Raw genomic sequence first — 25,186 nt, 5'->3', positions numbered from 1 at the left:
AAACTACTTTACCATTGCTTTACTGTTCACACACTTCAATCCACATGTTTTGATCAATTCCTCTTTGTCATGAGTTACCAGGGAGGGGGGGGGACTTGTATACCAGCTTGCATGTTTATGTTCAAAAGATCGTCTGTTGTAGCAATTTTAAAGCTTCCTTCAAATTTTTTTTTTTAATTTGATTCTTGAGTGAACACAAATGTTCTCAATTTTCAAAGGACCATAATACAAAAAAAAATACTGACCCAATTTTTCTCAAATTAGTCTTACTTTGTTCAGAAAACTAAGTTTTACAACTGTGTAAAATTTCATGATACATCTGTGACTATGTGGTGACATGGTCTGGATGATTTCATAAAAAATGACCCTATAGATATTTATTTTCTGATCAAGGTTGTGGTTTTCTTGTGTTGTAAAATAGTGTATGTAGTAATCACTTTTCTTGTGGTATTTAGTTGAAGAAAATTGTGTCTAAATTTGTGATAAAGGTTCCATGTTACAATTACAACTGAAAACGTTAAATAACAGGTAAGTTTTCTTATACATTTTTAACTGATTATTTATCTGTCCTGTGTCGATATGTCAATAAATCGTGTTGCAAAATCATTTTGAATCAAAAGAGCTTTTCTACACACACAATCCACATTTGGGAATTATAAAACAGGCCTCGAAATTCACGGCGGTCATGTTCGCCGTCACAGCATGTGATGTCCGCGGCAGTACCATCTAGATCGGTTATATTTGTCCGCCGAGAAATATCGATAGAAATCGTCATTGCATAGCATGAACAATTGTTGCGAATATATAGTATCCGGTGCATTCTAGCGCGCATCTAGAAAATGTAACTACTGTATCTCTTAGCTTCCATTCAAGCAGGAAAACTTTCGACATTTACATTGCTTCAACGATTGATGAGATTGAATCAGCGTAGCAAAGGTGAATTCTTCACTAAGAATCGATAGGAGTCCCGGTACTTCTACACTTATCACACGCAGCTTAGTTCAAGTCTTACGTCACAATGTCTGGCTTTGATCTCCGAGTAATATTGATAAGGCAAGGTTGGTTACAAAATTAGATTATACGAGTACCGTAGGCTATTACAGCAAGGTGCAGCAAAATTTGTTTAGTTTTGGTATTACAGTAAGAAAGAAAGGCCCAGGGAAAATTCACTTTTGCTCACATGTCGCGCAAAAATAAACCTAAAGAAAAAAGCCTAGTCAAACTTTGCACAACAGAAAATAGTAGCGTTTCAGTGTAGAAGTTTTTCGACTCGTGCCCGGAGCATTGTGACGCAAGAAGCCACATGACCTCGTTCGGTGGAAGTTAATCAGTTATGCGGCGTGTTGAGCAGTTGCATTTCAGAGTCAGTGACTTTGCTGAAGTTTTAAAAAGCCTTCTAATCCGTAGCTATAGTTCTCAAATGGCGAAGAATTATCAAGATAAAGTGTTTAAGCATGATGATCGACGCTAAAACTGGTGTGTCCGCCGTGAGACTTAATTTGTCCGTCGAGATAGGTGCTCAGACCGGACACGTTTGTCCGCCGTCAACAAAAATGAATTTCGAGGCCTGTAAAATATGATTGATTAATTATATTATATTTATACTGTACTCTAAAACAATGAAAACTATTAATACTACAAAAAGTGCTCAATGCCAAGCAAAAAGGCAAAGCAGAGCGAATTAAATCAAATATAGTTATTACTATCTGAAGCCTTTACAAATTGTTTCACCTAACGGATCATCAGAAGGTCTTATTCAAATAGAATAAGACCTTCTGATGATCCGTTAGGTGAAACAATTTGTAAAGGCTTCAGATAGTAATAACTATATTTGATATACTGTACTCTAGATATTGTATATATATATAGGTAATTAGGTATAGTATAGATTTTCGCAAATGATTTGCGTTTCAAAAAGCAGGAGTAGGCTTGGAATGGCCCGGTTTGGATCAATTCCAAATTGGAAAGGACAATTTGGAAAAATCCCCATTTGAAGACAGCCATTTTTGAAAAAAACTGATTCGGTGCTTTTTTAAATCCAGCGACGGCTTCTGATTGAACTGGTCATTTGGATAGGGGGTTTTTGTGTTTACTTTACCCATGATGCAAACGAGAAAGTTATTGTTTCAATTAAAGGAGTTCAGATGAGAGATATCAGACGATAACTCTGTGGGTCTTTTGGTGATTTGTGAGGCTTAGGGATTTTTCTTCTTCCTGTTTTACGTCTCATTTCCTAGAATCAGGGTAGGACGGGGTCTGGCAAGGCACATCCTCAGTCTCCATTCATCACGATCTAGGGGGCTAGTGGGGATGAACTAATTGAATCTGCCACCGCTTCCTGTCATCGTTTACGGAACGGTATCACTCCATGTTTTCCTGGGACGTCCAGGCTTCTTTGTACTAGCAACTGGCACTTCTCGGCATTGATTCATCCATCCGATTGCAGCCACTAAAGCTCTTCTCCACATATTTGGGTTTGTGAGGTGGTGCAAGCAGGAAGAAAGAAATTTATTGCATCATCGCTGATGATGGTGATGGACTGGTGATCCCATTCTTAACTCTTTTTTTTAAAATTGTTACACACTTGGATGATCTGAAAATGTCATTTTGTGGTTATTTCTCTTTGATTTGAACAGCATTAGCGACGACAATCTTTGCAAACGTGATCTAGATCAGTGGTTCTTAAACTGGGGTCCGCGGTCCTTTTGTGGTCCGCGAGACAATTTTCTGGGACCTCGAAGCACCTTCCAAAAAAGTTAACACGATCCCGAAGAAAAAAAAAAATTGTGCAAAGTAAGAATTTTCAGGCAACTTATTTTCCAAACCAAAGTTAAAAGATATATTTTAGTAAGCTGGCTTGGCATCCCTCTACACGGTTTTTTAAGCCTGGCCTTTTGTTTCATTGAGATAGCCTTTGTTTCCTTTCTATCGCCTTTGTGACTTCAAGGAGGTTTGGTGACGTACTTCAAGGAGGTTTGGTGACGTACTTCAAGTTGAATTGGTGACGTACTTCTACAATAGGGTGGCTCGTTTTTGAACTTTTTTTTTTAATTCTTTCGGGGTAGTGGGGAAATGGTGCGAATGAGTGAGAAAACGCTCATGGCAAAATTTGAGATTCGTAACAAATTGTCTTTAGCCTCCTCATGGGGCTCAAAAATCGAAAAATGGGGTCAAAAACGCATTTTTTCCAAAAAATAAAAAAAATATTTTGCAAGAATATTTTTAGTTTGGGTAGATACAATATTGTTTAGATATATTTAATTAACCTAAGAAAAAAAATTGGAGTCATTTGAACTATTCCTTCAGCTTCCTCACACCTTCTGAAAATTTCGCATTTTTGTGTGTGGTTACATAATTGCGTTAGACATTTTGCCAACTATAAAACGTCATTGCATATCTCTTTATAGACCTGCCCCGAGCTGTTGCGTCATATTTTAATAAAGTTGGGTTAATTTGGTAGGAAAAAGTGACGTCTTCTATTGAATTTACTTCACTGACGAAACCGTGGCTGTCACAACGAAAGCTTAGACAAAAAATTGAAATAATTACTATCAGTGGCTACAATAGCACACCACAACAGCATCACAATCAACCTATTGTTTACTTTTTTAGCTAATATGGCGTGACTTTTTGTAAAAACACATATTGTTGATTGTTGACCCAGTTCTTCTTGTTTGAGCAGGAAGAGTAGGTTAGTTAGTAAGTTGACTACTAACTAACTAACTTAGTTATTTTACTGGTTCAATTGACTGGAAGACAGTTATAGTTGTACTAACCTTTCAAAATATGAATTCTTATGTGTTTGCAGTTTGCTATGTGTATAAAGGCCTACGCTAAAATGATGAGAAAATTAACCAGGAAAATTACTGAGTGTCCTGTATTTGGACAGCCAAACTCTTTGCCAGCTACTGTATTGCCAAACTACGAAGATGTCATTAAAGCATGCCAGTTTCAAAGAATCTCTTTTCTGGAATCGTCATCTAAAGAACCGGCCTTTTCAGGAATTTCTGAAATAGTCACTAACTCAGTAATGGAAGTATGGGAGTCAGCTTCTATCCCCATTGTTTCGAAGAAACGTGTCAAGGATATGTTAAATACTTACCATGCACAGCTTAAAAAATTCCAGAAAAATTATCCATTCAGAGCAGACACTCCTTTGTACCAAGACAAACTACAAAATATTCAAAATCAAGGAAAAAAGCTTTTTGATATTGCTGCTTGTAAATGTTTGGATTTTACAACTTGCACATGTTCTGCTTCTAAAAAAGTGCCCTGTAAGGAGCAGGACTTCTTGATTGACCAGCGCACGAATAGAAAAATGATTATTTTTGGTATTGACAAACAGCAGCTTTTATTGCAAGCTCATTGTTGCTGGACATTGGGGTGATAAGTGAAAATGATGACAGCTCTGTTATAGATCGACATAAAATTTGTCGAGAAAGAAAAAAGGTCCGCAGAGAAGCACAAAGCTCCTGTGATGCAGATTTTGCTTCCCCATTTGCTATTTATTTTGATGGGCGCATTGATGAAACACTTACAAATGTAAAAAAAGGCAGCAAGTTTTCAAAATCACTGGTTAAAGAAGAACATATATGTATGTTGCAAGAGCCTGGATCAAAGTTCATTAGCCATGTCACTCAGGAATCTGGTTCTTCAAAAAATATTTTGAGAGCTATTATAAAATTCTTTAATTCCAACACATCCAATCTAGATTTAACATACTTGAGAGGAATTGGTTGCGACGGAACAAATGTAAATACAGGCACAAAAAATGGAGCTGTTGCATTGTTGGAAAGAGCGGTTGGCAGGCCATTACAGTGGTTAATTTGCCAACTTCATGGGAATGAATTGCCTTTAAGACATTTAATTCAAAAACTTGATGGGAAAACAAGTGGACCAGGTGGATTCACGGGAGAAATTGGCCAAGCTTTGGGAAATTGCGAACAAGTTGCTGTTAACGTTAAATTTCGCACAATTGTAATAGAAACTATTAAAGTGGACTGTGATGACCTAAGTACTGACCAAAAGTATCTATATGAAATCCACCGAGCAGTATCAAAAGCCACTGTGAATGATCCTGCATTTCAACGTAATCCTGGAACAATATGTCATTCACGCTGGCTGACGACAGCAAACAGAATTTTGCGTCTCTGTGTGACGAAATCCAACCCATCTGGCACTTTAATTCTTCTGATGGAATTTATTATGAAAGTATATACATCAATGTGGTTCAAAATAAAATGCAATCCATCTGCTACACTTGGTGCTAAGCACATGTACGAAACAATTATGAGAACACGCTGCCTGCCAATAGAAGTCAAACAAATCGTTCTTCCAGTGATGCAAAGAAATGGATATAATGCCCATCCAGAAAGTGTTTTGTTATCCATGGTTGCTGACGACAGTAAAATTATCCGGGAACTTGGATTGAGAAGAGTTTTGCGTGCCCGAAAACTGATAGCAAAACAAAACAGCAGTGTGCGAGGTTTTAAAATTCCAATCATAAATTTTGACGCGACGGCATTTCATGAATTAATTGACTGGCAAAACGTTGATCTCACACCACCACCTTTGCTGCAAGATGTAACAGATGACGTAATATGCAAAGCAATCAGTCAAAGGAACTCCACTACCGGTGCCAAGTGAGCTCTTCAAAATTCCTTGTCACACACAAGCAGTGGAAAGAATGTTAAAGTTGGTAACGGAAAGTTTGTGGTCAAGAAAACAGCATCCAGTAAAGTTTGTGGTCAAGAAAACAGAGACGGTTTCATTAGAACAACGTTACTGAGCCGAAAGATAACGCCGAAATTTGACAATAATAAGCAATTTAACATTTGAACAGAAAATTTAGCACTAGGCTACTGTGTTCAACATTGCTGTAGCCTAAGTTTTTGTTGATTTTGTTGAATACGTTGATTGCGTTGTTGTTGAATTCGTTGATTGTGTTTTTGTTGAAAACCTTCCTTGTGTTGTTGATTATAATTTCGCTGGTTTGAATCGCTTTCAGAAGCCTTGCTGTTTGCTATTGTAACCTTTAGTAACTGCTATTGCTACTGTGTATTATCGTTCTTCAGGGCATTACCGAAATATTCATTTGAAACATCATGTGTTAATAAGTAAAAGTTACTTTTACCTTAAAACAGCAATAGAAACATGTATTGTTTAAATTCTTTCAATTTTTTGTCAAAGCTTTTGTTGTGACAACCATGGCTTCGTCAGTGACGCAAATTCAATAGAAGACGTCACTATATCCTACCAAATTAACCCGATTTCATTATAAAATGACGCAACAGCTCAGGGCAGGTCTATAAAGAGAAATGCAATGACGTTTTGTGGTTCTGTAACCACACACAAAAATGCGAAATTTTCAGCAAAGTGCGAAATTTTCAGAAGGTGTGAGGAAGCTGAAGGAATAGTTCAAATGACGCCAATTTTTTTTCTTAGGGTAATTAAATATATCTAAACAATATTGTATCTACCCAAACTAAAAATATTCTTGCAAAATATTTTTTTTATTTTTTGGAAAAAATGCGTTTTTGACCCCATTTTTCGATTTTTGAGCCCCATGAGGAGACTAAAGACAATTTGTTACGAATCTCAAATTTTGTCATGAGAGTTTCCTCACTCATTGGCACCATTTCCCCACTACCCCGAGAGAATTAAAAAAAAAAGTTCAAAAACGAGCCACCCTATTCTACAACACTCGTGTTTACCCGATCAAGAACAGAATTACGAAATATACTTGACTAAAAAGGAGTTAGGCGAAATTGATTAAGGCTGGTTATTTTTACTGATTTAAGTTTTGAATTGAATGCCTTTCCGAACTGGTAGCTTTTTTAGCCTTAGTCAAATTAGCCAAAAATTAATAACTTTTTTACTTTACTAATTGAATTTTTAACTAAATTTGAGTACAAAAAGTGAAAATGGCTCAGCCTCGAAAAAATTAAGATTCGATGTTCAATTTAGTTTCACTGTGATAAATTCTGGAGGAAAAGAAAAGCCGCAGTGCGTGCTATGCTGTAAAGTTTTAGAAAGTTCTGCAATCTGCTGTAAAACCTAGCAAGCTGAAAAGACATTTGGTAACACATCATCCAGATTATCAAAACAAAGATGCAGATTTTTTTAAACTGCAAACTAATAGTTTAACTTAGTTAGGTCAAGATTTGATAGCACTAGTGATCAATGGAAGGAAAATAATAACGTGTGCATGTTTGATTGCATGTAACAAATAAATTATTATTTACCGTTTTTGCGCTAATTTGCCATAAGTTTTTGGTGGAAGCTGACAGCTAGTGCAAGCTGTCAGCTTGAGACAGTGAACTGAAAAAAGTGTGGTTTACTCTCTTTTTCTTTGCACTGACACCATTCGCACTTTCAAAAACGTTTTGCACGTGGTTGTGCGCGCACGGCGCATGCATCCCTACGTCACTCGGCCGTATGAGCAATCGAAGAAACCAAGCGCGCAATTTTTTTCACGTTTTGTACACATGCACAAAAATGTACAATGCTTTTTTTCAATTCACGTGCGTAACTGCGTATGCGACTCTGCAATAGTTTGACTGGTGGCGTAACAACATTGAGCAGATGTCCCTGCTAAAGGAGTTGGCTCGGAAATATCTCAGCATACTTGCCAATCAGCTTCTTCCGAGCGATGCTTTTCCAGTGCGGGCTTGACGGCAACTAAGCTGCGCTCCCGTTCAGCGTTGCCAGATGGGAAAGTAGGATACCAAATTAAAAAATTCTGGTGAAATTTAAAGGTCTTTGGTGCCAAGCTTTTTGACCTTGGAACCAGACAACTTTTTGATGAAATTTTCCTCACTCAATTTTTTCAAAAAAGTTTTTTCAATTTTTTTTTAAATTTTTAGCAAATAATCCTTGCTTGTATAGAAAACGTTTTGCAAGGTTTGCGTATGTGTGATAGCAGTGTCTTATGTCTTAAAAACTATGTGTATTTTAGGCGAAATCGATTTATTTAGGGTGTTTTAAATAGCTGGTGAAATTTTAGTTACTTTTTGGTGTCAAGCAGCTTCCAGCATCTGGCAACACGGCTCTCGTTTGTCTGGCAGTCATTTGGAATGCCATAGCCCTTGATGTGTTGCACTACAATAAACATCTACTTTGATTGTGTTGCTTTTGTGTCTAAATTTGCAAATAAACATTGCATGACATTTTTTACTTTTTGCGTTGCTGGAGCCTAGAAGTCAATAGGATTCGGTATTCTGGATTCAATTCTGGATTTGATTTAGTATTCCGGAATAATTCTGGAATAGTGAATTATTCTGAATTGCCCATCCCTAATGATAAGGAATACGAACCTCTGAAACCAGCTGTTGGGGGAAAAGTGTGCAAGAAAATACCGGTAGGCCTACATTCTTTTTCAATAAATGATAGAAGTTGTGTAGTTGCTGATCGTAGGATGACTTCGGTACGCCAGCAGTCAGATCTTATGAGGTCGGTTCTTGGAAAAGATCAAATAGCTGCATCGCCTTCGACAGTATACCGCCAACGACAAAAAAAACAAGAGAAAAATCTCTGATGGAAAGTGAGAACCTTCTCAACTCAGCTTTTGTCATGCAGTTATGTTATGATGGGCGCGTTGTCGATAAAATAGATCGATACGTTTTCTTGGGTCAACTTGTTGATGATAATGGCATGAAGCACGAAAGTGTGCTTGCTGTTAAATGTTTTCCCAAAAGTGTGTCGGTCACTGCAGAACTGATTTTTGACACCATCATCCAGGAGGCTTGCAGAGTTCACCTATCCCAAGTATATTCAGTCATGGCTGATACGACTGCTCTCAACACAGGAAAAAAGTCTGGAATCAATACTCGACTGGTCAACTATTTTAATGATGAAGTTGGTCATGCTATTGATACCCTTGAATGCATGTTCCACATATATACAGTAGGCTAAACGAAATACAGTGTATCTTTCCCATGTCATTTCTTTTGTGGACGGCCCCAAGAAAGGTCCCGGGACTCGAAGCAATGCAAGATGGGGCTTTGCTTAACCAATAACCAGATAGCAAGACTAGACAAGCCGAGTACTGAAACCTTAACACCAACTATTATTACGCAATAACAGCTTCCAAGAGTGGAAAAATACAGAAATACTTCTTATCTTGATCACCTGATCTCTGCTCATCAGGAGAAAATAGACCGAAAATCAGATTTTTTTGAAATAACTTTTTTTCTGAAGCAGATAGACCTTAATATTCTCTACATCAAGTATAGGAAACCAGAGTCTGCTACTATTCGGTGAGTCCGATTCGGTTAGTTCCTAACCTCTAACCCCTAACCCTAAAACGGCAATGATAATTAGGCTACGGTACCCGATAATTTAAAACAAAAATTAAAAAAATCCCCCGTTAAGGGATCGAACTCACCGAATCGGACTCACCGAAACGGGCCATTCTGAGGAAACCAACCCTTCTGCACATTTTGATACTAATTTTGTCGATTTATGATGAGTGGTTTCGGAGATACGGCCAAATTTCGAGATTTTGAGGCCCAAAAATTTCAAACCTTGTGGACCACCTCAATATGACGTCATCATTGAAAAAATTTGGGGTGTAAACTTTTTCCCCAAATACCACCAGATGGGACCCCAGGCATTTTGAATTTCAAAAATGGTGAAAAAATGAAACACCCTAATAATTAATCTTTGTCAATATATTGTGCTATCTTGCAACTGAGTACAAAAGTAAGATACTTGTGTAAGTTCAGTTAACCATGGTGAGAAGAGATGTCAACAACAAAATGACTAGTAGCTGCTTATTTTTTTATCAAAAGTACTCCCATTGTGAGAAAACATCCTTTAAAAACATTTTCCTTATCAAGCCAAACAGTATCATAGTTTTGCAATATCTCACTTTGCTTTTTAACAGGTTGGAAAAAAAAGAATGTGCTCATCATTTGACTAAACTTCTGCCTGTTTGAGAACTTGAGTGTTTGTTAAAAACAGAAGTAGGTAGAGGCAGAAATTTATGAAGTATGCAAAATTGACAGGAGGCTTTCTTATTCTAAAGATAGAGATTTTCAAAATTAATTACAGCAAAACTGTATTTGATGTATACAGTACTTATAAATATAATGCGGGAAACTCACCACAAATATCTGTCAACCTTTGAAAAATAAATTAAATATAAACCTGTTTCTCTATATTTATTGCAGTACACTATAACAATTTGGTTTTGAACCTCACCACTTGTCTACCAAACATAATGCTTCTCATACAATTACACTTCCCTGTTTAGTTTGTCTGCTATTGGCGACCTATGCTGAACATAAACTACCTCTTAACGCTGTAATGCAGTTTTCTTTTGATTGAGTCAGACTTAATAAAAACTTTGCGCTTTAGTAGTTAACTGCACTGTTACTAAGATATTTCTTAGCTTTACCAGTCTCGTTTCCACTCCTTTAAAGCAGAATGAATGGATGATTCATATGTTCCTTCCGGATTGATTCATTGTTTAGTCTTTTTTTCTTTCCTGGTGTTAAAGACGCACTGTGTCCTCAGTATGCAGTAGGTAGCATTTTCAGGAAGTACCAGTTGCTGTGACTGATTGGGTTCATGTGAATTACTCTTGTGACTTTTACCTTGCTTTTTAATGAAGTTTGGATGTAATAAGTAAACTGTGTGGTTAGCGGCTTTAATGCATTTGTTAGTGGTATATTGTAGGCTTGTAGCTTTATTGTACAGTATTATCATAAACTTGAACATGCAGCTAAGTTTGAAGTAACTTGTGTGATTTCGTTGCAGTGAATTGACTTTGCAAAGAACTGGGCACCGTTATTTTTGCATGATCTAAACTAAAAGTTGTTTTTTTTTTTCATGAAGCTCAGGCTAATTAGTGCTAATGTGCCAACTGTGACTGCATAGATGTGTATTACTTTATGCAACCACAATAGTTTCACAACATGTTGTAGAAACGGGCGCCTTGCACATAAACATGATTTTTTACATTCTCATGCATGTGTTGTTGGTATATTGAGGAGTAGCGCAGTGGTAGGCTAGTTCAATGATCCTTAAGCCTGTAATTTTTTAAACTTTTAAATGCAGATATGCTCCATAGCGTTCAACTGCTTATAATTCACAAACCACATGAGATAGTGGGTACATGATCTCATTTTTCTAACCAGGTGTTTCTTCTTCACACAAGTTTACTGATATCTCTTCGGCTCTAGGTTTAAACAAAACAGTGTGGTGGAAGTGTAAGATAGAGGTAGTATTCTAATGTAATTATTAATTACTGCTTGAACATCACACCAACGCCCTGATGTATAAGTTGTCAAGCCAATAGGACGGTCATTGTTTTTTTTTGTCATAGTTGAAATTGATAAATTCTTTTATATTATGTAGCAAATGCAACAAACTGTTTAAACCTTTTTTATTAGGTTAAAAATTAAAATATATTGTTGTCTTTAATTATAAAATAGAAACAATGTGATTTTCAAGAAACATGAACCATTTTTGTTTAAATGCATTGATTGTATTTTATAGTCTTACTATTTAAGCATCGAAAAAGGTTTAATTGTTCTGAGAATGTAAATTAATTGTAGCATACCTGTTTTTGTTATTCACTCACTAAATTTGTAAGAGATACCTCAACAAGAAAAATGTCCTCAGTAAGTAACTTTTTGCTTGGCAATACTTTCAGCTGTTCTGAATTATCGAAGCAAGTCTTTTAGGTGCAGACAGGAAGGCGCCTGCCAAATAAATGCGCACACTGTGGCGTCAGGATATTTAGGTGTCAACGCATTGTGGCGGACGGTAGTTTTGGTGCTATACCCAGTGAAGTATATTTCAGTAGGTGCTTGATGGTAATACAGTACTGCAATGTGGGCATTTCTTTAAGGAGTAAGCCACAAGTTTCACATGGGGCCTTAACTTTTTAACTTACTATGAAATAACTTACTATTATTATTTTTAAATTATTTTTTATATGTTTGATGAGTGATTTTATTGTTTGCAGGGTTTAATTGCTCATTTTCTGTATTTTATTTATCGCTTAATAAAAATCTTACACCTCGACCTCGTGCAGACGTGCACCTGTTCAAACCAAAGATCTTGCTAAGTAGATTCTTGGCTGTACTTGCATAGTCAGGCACTGCACACTAATATGTTTCATACTGAAATTCACTTTGTAGCACACCTGAGAGAACTGTGGCATAATCGAGTATTTCTGATAAATAATTATGAGTGTAATTTGATAACATGATCAGTTGCTGCACCTAAATATCCTAAAGCTACAGTGTGCACACCTATTTGACAGGCATCTAACTGTCTGCACCTAAAAGACGTGGACCCTGAATTATTATTAGTCCCTGACTTTTTTATCTTCCCTTACAGTCTACTATTTTATAGTACGGTATAATAACTTAAAACATTTTATACAAGTTATAAGACCAAATTCAAGATTTTAAGCTATGTAATTGCTGATACTAGTCTTAAGGGGTTCTTTTTCCACTTTTAGTATTTTGTAATGGCAGACAAATTTACAAACTATTTTAAAGCGACAAAAAAATTTAAATTTGATCATATCTACAATTACATTCTACATCTAAGTTTAACCAATGCAAAACTTCTACTTTTTTAAAAACCTTTTTAATATAGCTTTCTGACAACATACAATATTTATACCCTATTTCGTTTGCCGTTCATTTTTCCTTCTAGTAGCTGTCTTCGAATAGAATTGTTGGGAATCATGTGACCAAAATGTTTCAATTTTCTTGATTTAATTGTTTGTAGAATTTGCTGTTTACAAGTTGCTTAAATACTGATAACAAAATAATCTGTTCTGTTACACCATAATTGATCAAAAAACAGGAAAATCTTATTCGTAAAGAGCTCATCTTGCTTAGTTGGTTTACTTTTTATTGCCGTAAATAGGTGTGCGACATTTCACATTCATCGTTAGCCCACTGTGATGTTCTTGTTTTGTGTTTGTCATTCATCGTCATCGGTTGTTACCGTGTGTCATAGAATACCGGTATTGAAAATGAAACAAACAATGTTTGGTAACTCCGTGTTGGTTGGGGAAGCTTAAGTTGCTCTACTTTAAAATTTTCTTGTTGTGCTTATACTTAGATGAACCACCGATTGGCAGTGCCGGGAATAAGCTAGTCGACTAAAACGTGAGAGAATAAAATTGACACCGATTTTCAGCAAAAAAGTATAGGTTGACCTATCGTCCTATACTCAAGCATATAGGTAGAGCTAGCTGTATTTACACTGCTGTAAATTTCAAAGCTTTTACAGGCTTTCCAATAACTAGAAAAAGTAGGTAATAGGTATATAAAAACTCTGTGTCAAAATTTTTTATGGTAAACATCTCCATGATAATATGATATCTGTATGATCTAAGCACAATATTAGAATTTCTTTACAGCATTGTAAATACATAATTCTTCCACAAAACAAATTTTTGGGGTAAAGGTGGTTTTAGACGGAAGTTTCAGAGAAAAATATACCAGAAGTTCATCATTTATCCAAAAAAAGTTGATTTCAAAGTTTTGCCAATAAGCCTCTCACTAGTAGCAGTGTAGTTCTGACCTTGAAGTCGTGGGTATATGTGTGTAAGATTTTCCCAAGGATTTTTCCCTAAAAGTACATCAGCTCAGGTTTTTGTTTGAATCGTGTAAGCATGTATTGTATTTGTATATGTCATCTAGAATTAAACATTGTTGTTATATTACAGCAAAACATGGTCAAGCATCACTGGCAGAGCCACAATGTCAAACAGAGTGGATTGGATGACATGGTGCTGCTCACCAAGATATCAGAGTCAGCCATTGTTGATAACTTGAAAAAACGCTACATGGATGATCAAATATTTGTATCCTTTTCTGAATTTATATTTAGCTCACCTGATGTGGTGAAGGTGATGCAAAAACATGAGATATTTACACATTAATTTCAAGAATACATCCTCTAAGTCTGGATCAGTCACTAAATTAAAGGCACATAAGCCTTCTCTCTCATCTATTGATGTCAGTTTTTTTCGACTGCAGAATTTGTGTCTCCACTTTGCATATAAGGTGCATATAGGATGGAAGAGGTCCACTCCACTTGTCCACTGCATATAAGGTCCACTCCACTTTACATATCTGGTGCATAATCATGATACTAACCATTTTGCTTTCAGGCAAAATACATTTTCGAAATTGCTTTCAGGGCAAAATTCATTTACACAAAGGAAACTCTGGCAATCGAAATGTTATTTCGATTGCCAGAGTTTCCTTTGTGTACAAGGCATTTTCTATTATGTATATATTTGACTGTGACTTATGGGTCATTCCATGCCAAACGTCCTGGACCCTCCAGTTTGACCCTCTCCGAATTTGCTGAAAATCGGACAAAAGGTTACATAATATGATTGAGCTAAAAATTGAAAATTGTAGCTCAAAATCTATTGTACTTTTCAAATTATGACATTTTTAAAATGGGTACCCCCTTGCGCTGAGGAGCGCTCAGTCATTTTCGGCCGTTTTTAAACATGCATATATCTCTCATTACAAATTTAATCTACTTCATTTCTGGCAAAATGAGACACTTGTAGGTATATTACATTAATCCAGTTTCAAAATTATATTGCCTCAAAGCATTTTGAAAATATGGGGGCCCAAAGTGTCCCCATTTTGATGTGAAGACAAATTTTGGACCATATTAAAAAAGCTGTAGCTTCCATACAAAACATAGCATTGCTCTCAAATTTATCCTGGAGGCTCCCCTCCTACTGGACTACAACTACATTGAATTTGGAAGGAAACACCGCTTTCATTAAAAAGTTATTTCACGTCAAAATATGGACCAGCAGCAAATTTTGCTAAAATACGCCATCTTGTGGTGAAAAAATGACCCCGTCAGACACTGTTTTCAAAAAAAAAGATTTTTTCATCTCAAAGAGATTTTCATAAGGAACTCATCTTCTGAGTTTCAACTTTGTTCCGCAACTATTAAGGGGTGAGATGCAGTGATGTTTAACCCTTCTTAATATCCATTTCAAGCAATGAGAAAAACATCAACATTAACTTTTAAGTTAGCCAATTGCACTTGTTGTATCGTAAATGACATAAACAACTACAGCACATTGTACAAAGGAAGCAAAGAACATTCAACCTAAAATGACTGGTTGCCTTATAGGCTACTGGAATTTGACTTTCTCGTAAATGTAAAACTTGTAAATGTTTTTGCATGTAAATTTTCCTCCCTGTTTGGGTCCCCACAACTTTTAATCTAAAGCATTTACAAAGCTGAAATTTGGTATTCTGATTAAGAAGCAGCCCTAGTTTTCATATCTACCATCAAAATTGCCCTTTTCAAATTAGTTTTAGAGATAGAATGTTTCAAAAATTGAAATTTTTTACATTTGAAATTTTTTTAGCAATTTTTAATGTCCGCTATCTCCCAAACCAATAGTCACAGAACTACCATTTTGCATATCATTAATTTATACTAGTTGGTAATTAACTCCCATGAGACTGACACCAAACAAATGTGAAATTATTGAAGTTTGGAGGGTGCAAAGATGGAGCACGAGCAAAAAAACTCAAAATGCGCCATCTTGTGGTTAATATTTGACCCTGTGGACAGTCATTCAGAAAGTTGAAACTTTCAGGACAAAATCTTCTTTGCCTAAGCTATAGACAGTTCAAGTTTCAAATATCTAACCTAACTCCTTCAATAGTAAATGCAGCTGTGAAATCATGAGCTTGACCATCGCATGCAAAAGTCTCGGGGGGGGGGGGGGGCTAGGGTGGCTCTTATTTGGCAAAAAATAAAAATTTTACTGAGAACACCCATTTAAATGGTGAGGTTGTCAGAAAAAATTACTCCTGCAAAAGTTTTGAATTTGAAATTGATTTAGGGATTGCCCTATTGACCCCCCTAAAGTTCTGTGCCCTCCCCCAAAATACCATTGCATATCTCAAAAATCGCTCGACAACCTACCTCAACCCTAAGACAACCTCACCATTTAAAAGGGTGTCCTCGGCAAATTTTTCATTTTTTGCCAAATAAGAGCCACTTTAGCCTCCACCCCCCGAGACTATTACATGCGATGGTCAAGCTCATGATTTCACAGCTGCATTTACTATTGAAGGAGTTAGGTTAGATATTTGAAACTTGAACTGTCTATAGCTTAGGCAAAGAAGATTTTTTTCCTGAAAGTTTCAACTTTCTGAATGACTGTCCACAGGGTCAAATATTAACCACAAGATGGCGCATTTTGAGTTTTTTTGCTCGTGCTCCATCTTTGCACCCTCCAAACTTCAATAATTTCACATTTGTTTGGTGTCAGTCTCATGGGAGTTAATTACCAACTAGTATAAATTAATGATATGCAAAATGGTAGTTCTGTGACTATTGGTTTGGGAGATAGCGGACATTAAAAATTGCTAAAAAAATTCAAATGTAAAAAATTTCAATTTTTGAAACATTCTATCTCTAAAACTAATTTGAAAAGGGCAATTTTGATGGTAGATATGAAAACTAGGGCTGCTTCTTAATCAGAATACCAAATTTCAGCTTTGTAAATGCCTTAGATTAAAAGTTGTGGAGACCCAAACAGGGAAGAAAATTTACATGCAAAAACATTTACAAGTTTTACATTTACGAGAAAGTCAAATTCCAGTAGCCTATAAGGCAACCAGTCATTTTAGGTTGAATGTTCTTTGCTTCCTTTGTACAATGTGCTGTAGTTGTTTATGTCATTTACGATACAACAAGTGCAATTGGCTAACTTAAAAGTTAATGTTGATGTTTTTCTCATTGCTTGAAATGGATATTAAGAAGGGTTAAACATCACTGCATCTCACCCCTTAATAGTTGCGGAACAAAGTTGAAACTCAGAAGATGAGTTCCTTATGAAAATCTCTTTGAGATGAAAAAATCTTTTTTTTTGAAAACAGTGTCTGACGGGGTCATTTTTTCACCACAAGATGGCGTATTTTAGCAAAATTTGCTGCTGGTCCATATTTTGACGTGAAATAACTTTTTAATGAAAGCGGTGTTTCCTTCCAAATTCAATGTAGTTGTAGTCCAGTAGGAGGGGAGCCTCCAGGATAAATTTGAGAGCAATGCTATGTTTTGTATGGAAGCTACAGCTTTTTTAATATGGTCCAAAATTTGTCTTCGCATCAAAATGGGGACACTTTGGGCCCCCATATTTTCAAAATGCTTTGAGGCAATATAATTTTGAAACTGGATTAATGTAATATACCTACAAGTGTCTCATTTTGCCAGAAATGAAGTAGATTAAATTTGTAATGAGAGATATATGCTTCTTTAAAAACGGCCGAAAATGACTGAGCGCTCCTCAGCGCAAGGGGGTACCCATTTTAAAAATGTCATAATTTGAAAAGTACAATAGATTTTGAGTTAAAATTTTCAATTTTTAGCTCAATCATGTTATACAACCTTTTGTTCGATTTTCAGCAAATTCGGAGAGGGTCAAACTGGGAAGTTTCAAAATTTCAGGACGTTTGGCATGGAATGACCCTTATGCAACAGCGTGCTTCAAAGGTATCTTGACATTATGTCAACAGTTGCAACGACATTGCAGCAGCCAATTGTTCAAACTTTAGTTAGCACTGGCCAGTGACCACTCGTCTCATATCAACAATATGAGATGAAGAAAATGCATAGGTGTGCTGTGAAGATGAAGAAGTGGCCGTTTTCAGCAGGGACTTTAAGTTCAACTGCGTCGTCTTCATGTGTGGAAAATAGCTTTCAGCGTTTAAAGTGAGACACATGTAAACCGCACACCCGTCCCACACACAGAACATTGATTGTGGCGTCCAAAAACCATGGTCCGACTTCACAACGGTGACTTACACTTGCTGTTATTTTGAATGTGATCTGTGGTTTGCTTGTGACGAATGCTATTCCATGTGTTAATTGTGTTAACTCGAGGTTTCTATAAGCAAGAACTATTACAAGGACGTTTCCTGTGTGAAGATATGTTGATGTGCCGGCGTTATTTAACCAGGGACTTCTTGCATGAGATCATTCTTGAATATAATGCAACACAAATATTTTTTACACCGTGCTTCAAGAAATTATGTTACCATTAGATAATTGAAGATTTTTTTATCTGAATCTTATATCACAAAAGTGTAAGCATTTCGATACACAAACATTGCGACTCATGCTGAGTGCCAATGTCATCATTTTGTTGTTCAATTTTTCAATCAATTATATCAGACATACATTGGTCCAGTGCTGGTCTCTATTAATCCATTTAAACAAATGCCGTACTTTACCGACCGGGAAGTAGAGTTATACCAAGGGGCTGTGAGTATACTCTGCACGTGTGTCATCATAATGTTCCTCATATTGACGGTTGAAGGCAATGCGCCATTGTGTGTACGGTATATAAAACGAATTATTGGGCTATTTCAACCTGTTTAATTATTATTAAAACAAACTATTATATGTAGCCAATGGAGTGGTTAACATGTTTTTTCTTTCATGATCATGCAGAGTGTTATTTCAGGCATGTGACCGAGAAAGGATCTTTTAATTCTAAACCGCTTACGCTGCATATGTGACCAACATCATACATGACACCAATCACTAACTCGGCTGTTTATCAGAAACGTTTCGTTCATGGTAGCTATGATGTCACGATCGTATGGTTGAAATAGACTATGACGTCACTTTACTTCTAAAACGCATAGACGGAAAAGGAAGTACGATTATAAACTTGTCACAGTTTTTACTTGGCTAAGTGGTAGATTGTCTCATGGCGTACAAAGTGATATGCTACTTTGAATTGGGATTACTTGACATGATGAAATTTCGGTTTCAGCATCTCGACGAGATATTCTAAACTACAGAATGATAATCACCTGACTTCTTAAGTCCCGATTTTAAGCACCTACTTGTTACCTCCAGGCTCCATATGAAAATCCTCCTCACATATACGCTCTCGCCGACGATATGTACAGGAATATGTTGATCGACATGGAGAATCAATGCGTCATCATAAGTGGAGAGTCGGGCGCTGGGAAGACCGTCGCTGCTAAGTTTATAATGGCTTATGTTTCTAAGGTTTGTTGCACTTGCATTCCTCCACTTCGAATTTTATGTGAAGTATTTCATACAATGATAATGCTCTGTTGTTTTTCATCATTTTCTGTAGGTTGCTAAATGTTCTGCAATCATTTGCTTCATTTACTTCGATCTGCACCTCAAGTGTTCTTACATGTGCTCACTGCTCAGCTCATTGACTGATGGACTGGTGAACTTATTTTCCAACGCGATTTCAATTGCTTATAAATGTCGTTTGAATAAACTAGTCTAAGAAAACGACTCCAATTACTAATGCTGTGCATGGGTATGGTTTTGAGTTGACTTTCAACATCTCGAGATGGAGTTTTTGCAATGTCTGGCACTGCATAGTGACGGAATGGCCCGTTTTGGTGAGTCCGATCTATATTCGGTGATTTTTTCAATTTTTTTTTTTTTTTAATTATCGGGTACCGTAGCCTAATTATCGTTGCCGTTTTAGGGTTAGGGGTTAGAGGTTAGGAACTCACCGAATAGTAGCAGACCCGCATAGTGAATATGGTAGCGCTAAAACGTTTATGATTCATTTTGTTGGGTAAAAAGCTATAGCGAACGCTGTGTTGCTTTTAAAACTTTAAAAGTATTCCTGGGTGTTCAGGTGTCTGGTGGAGGAACAAGAGTACAGCATGTTAAAGACATTATCCTTAAGAGCAATCCTTTGTTGGAAGCATTTGGGAATGCGAAAACCGTTCGAAATAACAACAGCAGCCGATTTGTAAGTTATATATTTCTATGGAACAGTTTAAAAACTTTCCTATCGAAAGACAGATATTGTTTTGTTTACACATCATGCTTTTATCTTTTTACATTGAATTTTTTTAATACTAACGTCTTTGAGTGTGTTGTGACTGTGGTTATTGTTTTCAAATGTTATTAGTTGCCACGCAAGTGTAGCCTATGCAGGAAGTGATGCTTTCTTGTAGTCATGCTACTGTTTGGCATATTGGAAAGAAAAAGGCACAAGCCGCTGTTTCTAAGGATTTTGTTTCAGCAATTTTTTATACTCTTCATCGTGGAAACTCACGCATGCAATGATAGGTCAAAGACCAAATGCTTTCAATTTTGAAACAACGTCACGTTTGAAAATCAAGTCACTGTTGCTGGGGAAAGAAACGTTTTATCAATAAACACTTTAACTAATTTTGTCCTTTGTGTTTTATGCATGTCGTGGTATAATTCTTACATCAACTTGTGTGCCGAAATGTCAATGTTGCAAACTGCCCTGATTAAGCTTCACGTATACGGTTTGGAAATGCAAACTCTTCATGGCATGCTCAGTCTACTCTACGCGGTGTATTATCTATGTTGAACACTTAGACCGTGAGGGACGTAATATTACGTCATTGTTAACTTTTTTGCGCGCTGAAGACGTATTTATACGTCTACTAGACTAGCTTTAATGCGAACGTTTCAACACTCGAGGTTTAAGCCCTATCTGTTAGTATGCAACTATGCATAATTGCATATGATTGGCCTTTTTTCTATTTGGTTTGTTGTCGATTTTTCTTTTTTTAATTTCCACAGAGTCTTTGATCTTTCTGGATGGAAGGGTTGCCAGTTCATTGTCTTCCCATCAAATTGGTCTCCTTTTGACCTTGGCTGGTGTTTTATTTTTCAGTTTGGCTTGTTGCGATTTTTCAGACTCTTTTTGAAATTGATATTTGTTCGGTATTGTTGTTGCATTTTTCATTAAAAAATAGCTTTCTAAAATCTAGGCTGTTTTTTGCCCATGGTGAATTTTAATTCAAATGCGTTTGAAACACTGCTTTTGCCAGTGAATTATTGAGTGCTGAGGGCGAACATAAATACAATATAGTCGATAATAAACAGACTGTCAGGTATAAGATATCTTAGACCACAGTTGGGTGAGTTCGTTGTTCGTTCATTCGCTCGCTGCCGTATTTTTTTCATGAAAAGTTGACACATGATTATGGAGAATTAGTGATATTTTATGAACGAAACCTGCTTTATTGAACATTTTTGTTGTTTCAAGTACGTGTTAGATCTGTGGCTTGCATTTGGGTTGGTTTGAAATCTGATTTTGGCTGGAAAGTTTTTTGGGTCTCTCTGGCAACCTTGCGCGATTGTTTGGCCGCTTTGGCCAACATTTTTTTTAAATATACTTTTCAAACCATTCACTTCTGATTTATTTTTATTTCAGGGAAAATATTTTGAAATTCAATTCAGTCGTGGTGGAGAGCCTGATGGGGGTAAAATATCGAATTTCTTGCTTGAAAAGTCACGAGTGGTCGCTCAGAATCAGAACGAAAGGAACTTCCACATATTTTATCAGCTGCTATCTGGTGCTAATCAAGAACTGAAAGGTATGGCACATTTGTAGGGTCTGCTACTATTCGGTGAGTCCAATTCGGTGAGTTCCTAACCTCTAACCCTTAACCCTAACCCCAAACCCTAAAACGGCAATGATAATTAGGCTACGGTACCCGATAATTTAAAAAAAAAATTAAAAAAATCCCCCTTTAAGGGATCGGACTCACCGAAACGGGCCATTCCGCATTTATATACCTATAGTTTTGGCAATGCAAACCGCCAAGTTAAGATAATCGTGGTTTCTGATGTAAAGTACAGTAGCTGGATTTCATTGCGTTTACTTTCGGAAAAGTTGGGTTTCGGTGTCCCAATTTGTAGATCAAGCCAAGTTTCATGACCAGAATAACCTTCACACGAGTGCTGGGCCTTTCCGCTTGAACGTACACAAACGGAGAGTGGCATCTTCCTGCGAGTGTGACGCTGATACACATCAGACAGTATTGATCATCAAATATTGTATCGTCTTCTGTCCATCAAATGAAGCCGAAGAATCGCGTCTTCTTTGGTTTGACCAAACATAGGCTGCTCTCTTGTAGCCTTCTCGGTTTAGTCCGACGAAGCGTCAGTCAACTGGAATGGTAAAAGAATAGACCACCTCCAAAGCCCTAACGACGAATGGCATGAGCTTGACACTTGTGTTGGCTGGTAGAGTGATGTCCATTACGTCTACAACAATTCAAAGCTTCTGTTCAGGTTTAATAGACTTAGCATGTCATCATTGCCAATAAGCTGACATGCTTTCAAAAGCGTTTGCACCGTGATACAGAATGCATAGTATTTGATAGCAAACCTACCTGTCAAAGATAGGTCGGTGTTTCTGGTTTGCAAATATAGCTTTCGAGAAATTTCTTTCAACAAACAATGTACATATATGAAAGTATCAACTGCTTCATCATAATTCCTTCTTGTGGCATATTTGTGCATCTTGTGCCGAAGTGACAACAAGGTGGCCGACGATTGCGTGTGGATTGATGCTAGGAGGTTGAGCATTTGAGCAACCAATTGATGAGTTGTATGTATGTTGTAATATGATGCCGTTTCACCAATGCATCGGCTATATTTGGAGCTCTGCATTGCATTCCATTCAATACAAGGAATTCATTACATTGGTCATGTGCTTAATAACTGTTTATTCAATAATGTTTGTCGATGTACGTTGTCGTTAGCTTTGTGCAGCTCTGTGCTCGCAAACAAATTAAACTTATTGATTCATTCTCAATGATTTATTCCATGCATAAATATTTTAGAACAACTTGGAATAGCAAGTCCGGAGTATTACTTTTACTTAAACCAGAGCGGTTGCTACACCGTGGATGGAATGAACGATCAGAAGGACTTTGAAGAGACCATGGAATCCATGCAAGTCATCGGTGAGTTGCCAATTCGATACCTGTCTTTTCAATGTTTATCCCATCGCCATATGGCTTTATAGAATTGTATTTCGTGAAACTTGAATAATCCCGTGAAACCCCTTGATCACCAGGTCTCCCAGGTGATGTACAACAATATGTGCTGCAAATCACTTCGAGCATCTTGCATCTTGGCAACATAAGCTTCATCGAGAGTGGAAACTATGCAGCAGTGGAAAATGAAGATTGTACGTATACACTAACTGCGGTACCATCATGAGAAATGACATGTCTACGCTTTGACGCATGCTTTATGAGCCTTCAACAGTCGTTGTTCTCACAACTGTTTGTACAGATATGTAGCATGCGTCAAAGCGTAGACATGCGCTAATCAAAAACAACACCGTCTTATCAAGGGACAAGACGAATTTTGATTGCACAAAACTGTTCAAAAAAGCGTAATGTCATGTTCGCTTTGTTCCATTGTTGCTCATTTGGTAATTTTTTTCTGATGTCATAACAAAATAACAACGTAACGCACACAATGATTAGACGTTTTGCAAATTGCACAAATGGCTCGGGCAAACCCTCAGAATGTCTTCACTGATGCTAACAAAACTAACTCAAAGGGCAACTATGCAAAATGCTTCATAGCGCGATTTATTCATTCCATTACTGCTTCTTACAAATAATTCTCCATCCAGTGTTTTGCGAATTCAGACAGGCGACAGCTGTACATTAAATCAAGCTACCATTCAACTTGGGTATTAGCCTAACTAACTTGAAAAATTCTAAAATAAAAGTTTGGTTATGTAACAGAGAGCGTTTATTCTCTTGCAAAAAAAACTATGTGTAGTGTGAATTACTTTTTTTTTATAATTAAAAAAATAGTCTTGGGAACTAATTTGACATAGATTTACAATAATACTGCACATAAACGCAACAGTATTTGCACATTTACGTGGCATGCCAGGGAACCGGTAATACATGTCCTTGCTTCTGGCTTTGCAGTCCTTGCGTATCCTTCTTACTTACTCGGCGTCAGTCAGGACGATCTACGCACCAAACTGACAAGCCGCATTATGGACAGCAAGTGGGGAGGGAAGAGCGAAACCATTAATGTGACCTTGAACGTAGAACAAGCCGCTTCCACCAGGTGACTCTTCACTTTCATATTACTTCAAATAGCCACTAAAGTGAATACCGTCAACGAAGCGGCTAGCAACGGTCACGTGGCACTGTTCGAATGTTGTGGTCATCTTTTTGGAGTTACTACCAACCACGTTGTTGTCTCAGAGACGCTCTCTCAAAAGCTCTTCATTCACGTCTCTTCGACTTCTTGGTGCAGTCGGTGAACACGGCGATTCGTAAGGATTATGATGAATTCAACATCGGCGTCCTGGACATCTACGGGTTTGAAATCTTCCAGGTTTGCTTTTCAGTATTCGTTTGTTGTCCCGATTGTGCATTTGCTGAGCACAACGTAACTCCGTGTTGAATAACCATAAGAAATGTATTTGATTTGTTGGCTCTTTGACGTATTAGGTCAGCGTATTTGTAATCTGCACGTCGCTGCAACAGATGTGGACTGTGGAGTATTTTAATCGGTAGACGCTTTAACATAGGACAGTTTTCCCTATGAACCAGCTCACTACAGCATTGTAACCCTTCTAGAACTCAACCAGAGAGTTGATTCTTGCTTTGAACTTTGTTAGGTAATGCAAAAAAAAAAATATGGCAGGGTTGGTAATCGAACACTCAACATCGAAATGACTATTTCCTTAACCTTCAAACCACTAGGCTACGCTGCCGACTGCGAAGCGTTCGCTTAATTTTCTTTCTCACGTGCAAGAGTCATATAACTGCAATCAGCTGACTTAAATCGTGCCTTTTGATTGGTTAGTAAACCCCTTGTGCTGCAGTGACCTGCAGATTACAAATACATATCCGATCAACAACGCGCTTTCCGTTAGCGCCATATCCACCAGCGAGATTTTGTCAGATTAGAAATGCAAAAGCGTAACAATTCTAATACAAAAGTAAAAACGCGATTTTAACTTTTGATTGTTTTCTGCTTAAACAATCGTTCATTTATCCCATTAAGCGTGAATAACACGCATATGAGTTATGCTAAGTGCATACGGAAAATAAAGGTAAATCTGTTGCAAAAATTCTTGATGCGAATGGTCTAGCTCAGTGGTTCTCAACCTTTTTTCTTTCGTGGCCCATTTTCGTTGCACAAAAATTCTTATGGACCATTAATTGTTTATGCAAGAAAAATACTGCAAAATAGATTTAAAAATAGCAGAAAATGTTCCAAAACAGATTATACCGTGCATCGATGAGATGCGTGCTCCTGAACGTTATTGACCAACTTGTAGTTGCAGTGGTTTTGAATATTAATGCGGTATTCCTTATTTGAAAGACACAACTAT

At 37.0% G+C, this 25,186-nt stretch overlaps 1 protein-coding gene across 5 annotated transcripts in view; it reads left to right on the top strand.

Annotated features, from left to right (window-relative positions):
* Positions 1-395: 395 nt before the first annotated feature.
* Positions 396-25,186, top strand: part of LOC145772340 (unconventional myosin-Ie-like) — a 46,328-nt gene continuing 21,537 nt past the window's right edge. For 3 of the 5 annotated variants that reach the window (XM_082584217.1, XM_082584215.1, XM_082584214.1), the window contains exons 1-10: positions 11,505-11,627; positions 13,700-13,837; positions 18,205-18,294; positions 18,898-19,053; positions 19,670-19,786; positions 21,233-21,395; positions 22,650-22,772; positions 22,886-22,999; positions 23,763-23,907; positions 24,048-24,180. In XM_082584217.1, coding sequence (XP_082440343.1) covers positions 11,619-11,627; positions 13,700-13,837; positions 18,205-18,294; positions 18,898-19,053; positions 19,670-19,786; positions 21,233-21,395; positions 22,650-22,772; positions 22,886-22,999; positions 23,763-23,907; positions 24,048-24,180 — 1,188 coding nt within the window. In that variant the 5' untranslated portion in view covers positions 11,505-11,618. Of the gene's footprint in view, positions 529-11,504; positions 11,628-13,696; positions 13,838-18,204; positions 18,295-18,897; positions 19,054-19,669; positions 19,787-21,232; positions 21,396-22,649; positions 22,773-22,885; positions 23,000-23,762; positions 23,908-24,047; positions 24,181-25,186 lie in introns of those variants that run through there. The other 2 variants (XM_082584216.1, XM_082584218.1) reach the window with 2 other exon arrangements.

Source organism: Aplidium turbinatum, chromosome 6 (genome assembly GCF_918807975.1).
Source record: "Aplidium turbinatum chromosome 6, kaAplTurb1.1, whole genome shotgun sequence".
NCBI lineage: Eukaryota > Metazoa > Chordata > Ascidiacea > Aplousobranchia > Polyclinidae > Aplidium > Aplidium turbinatum.
Note: the sequence above shows the minus strand (reverse complement) of the source record. Positions and strands in the feature narration are given on the sequence as shown.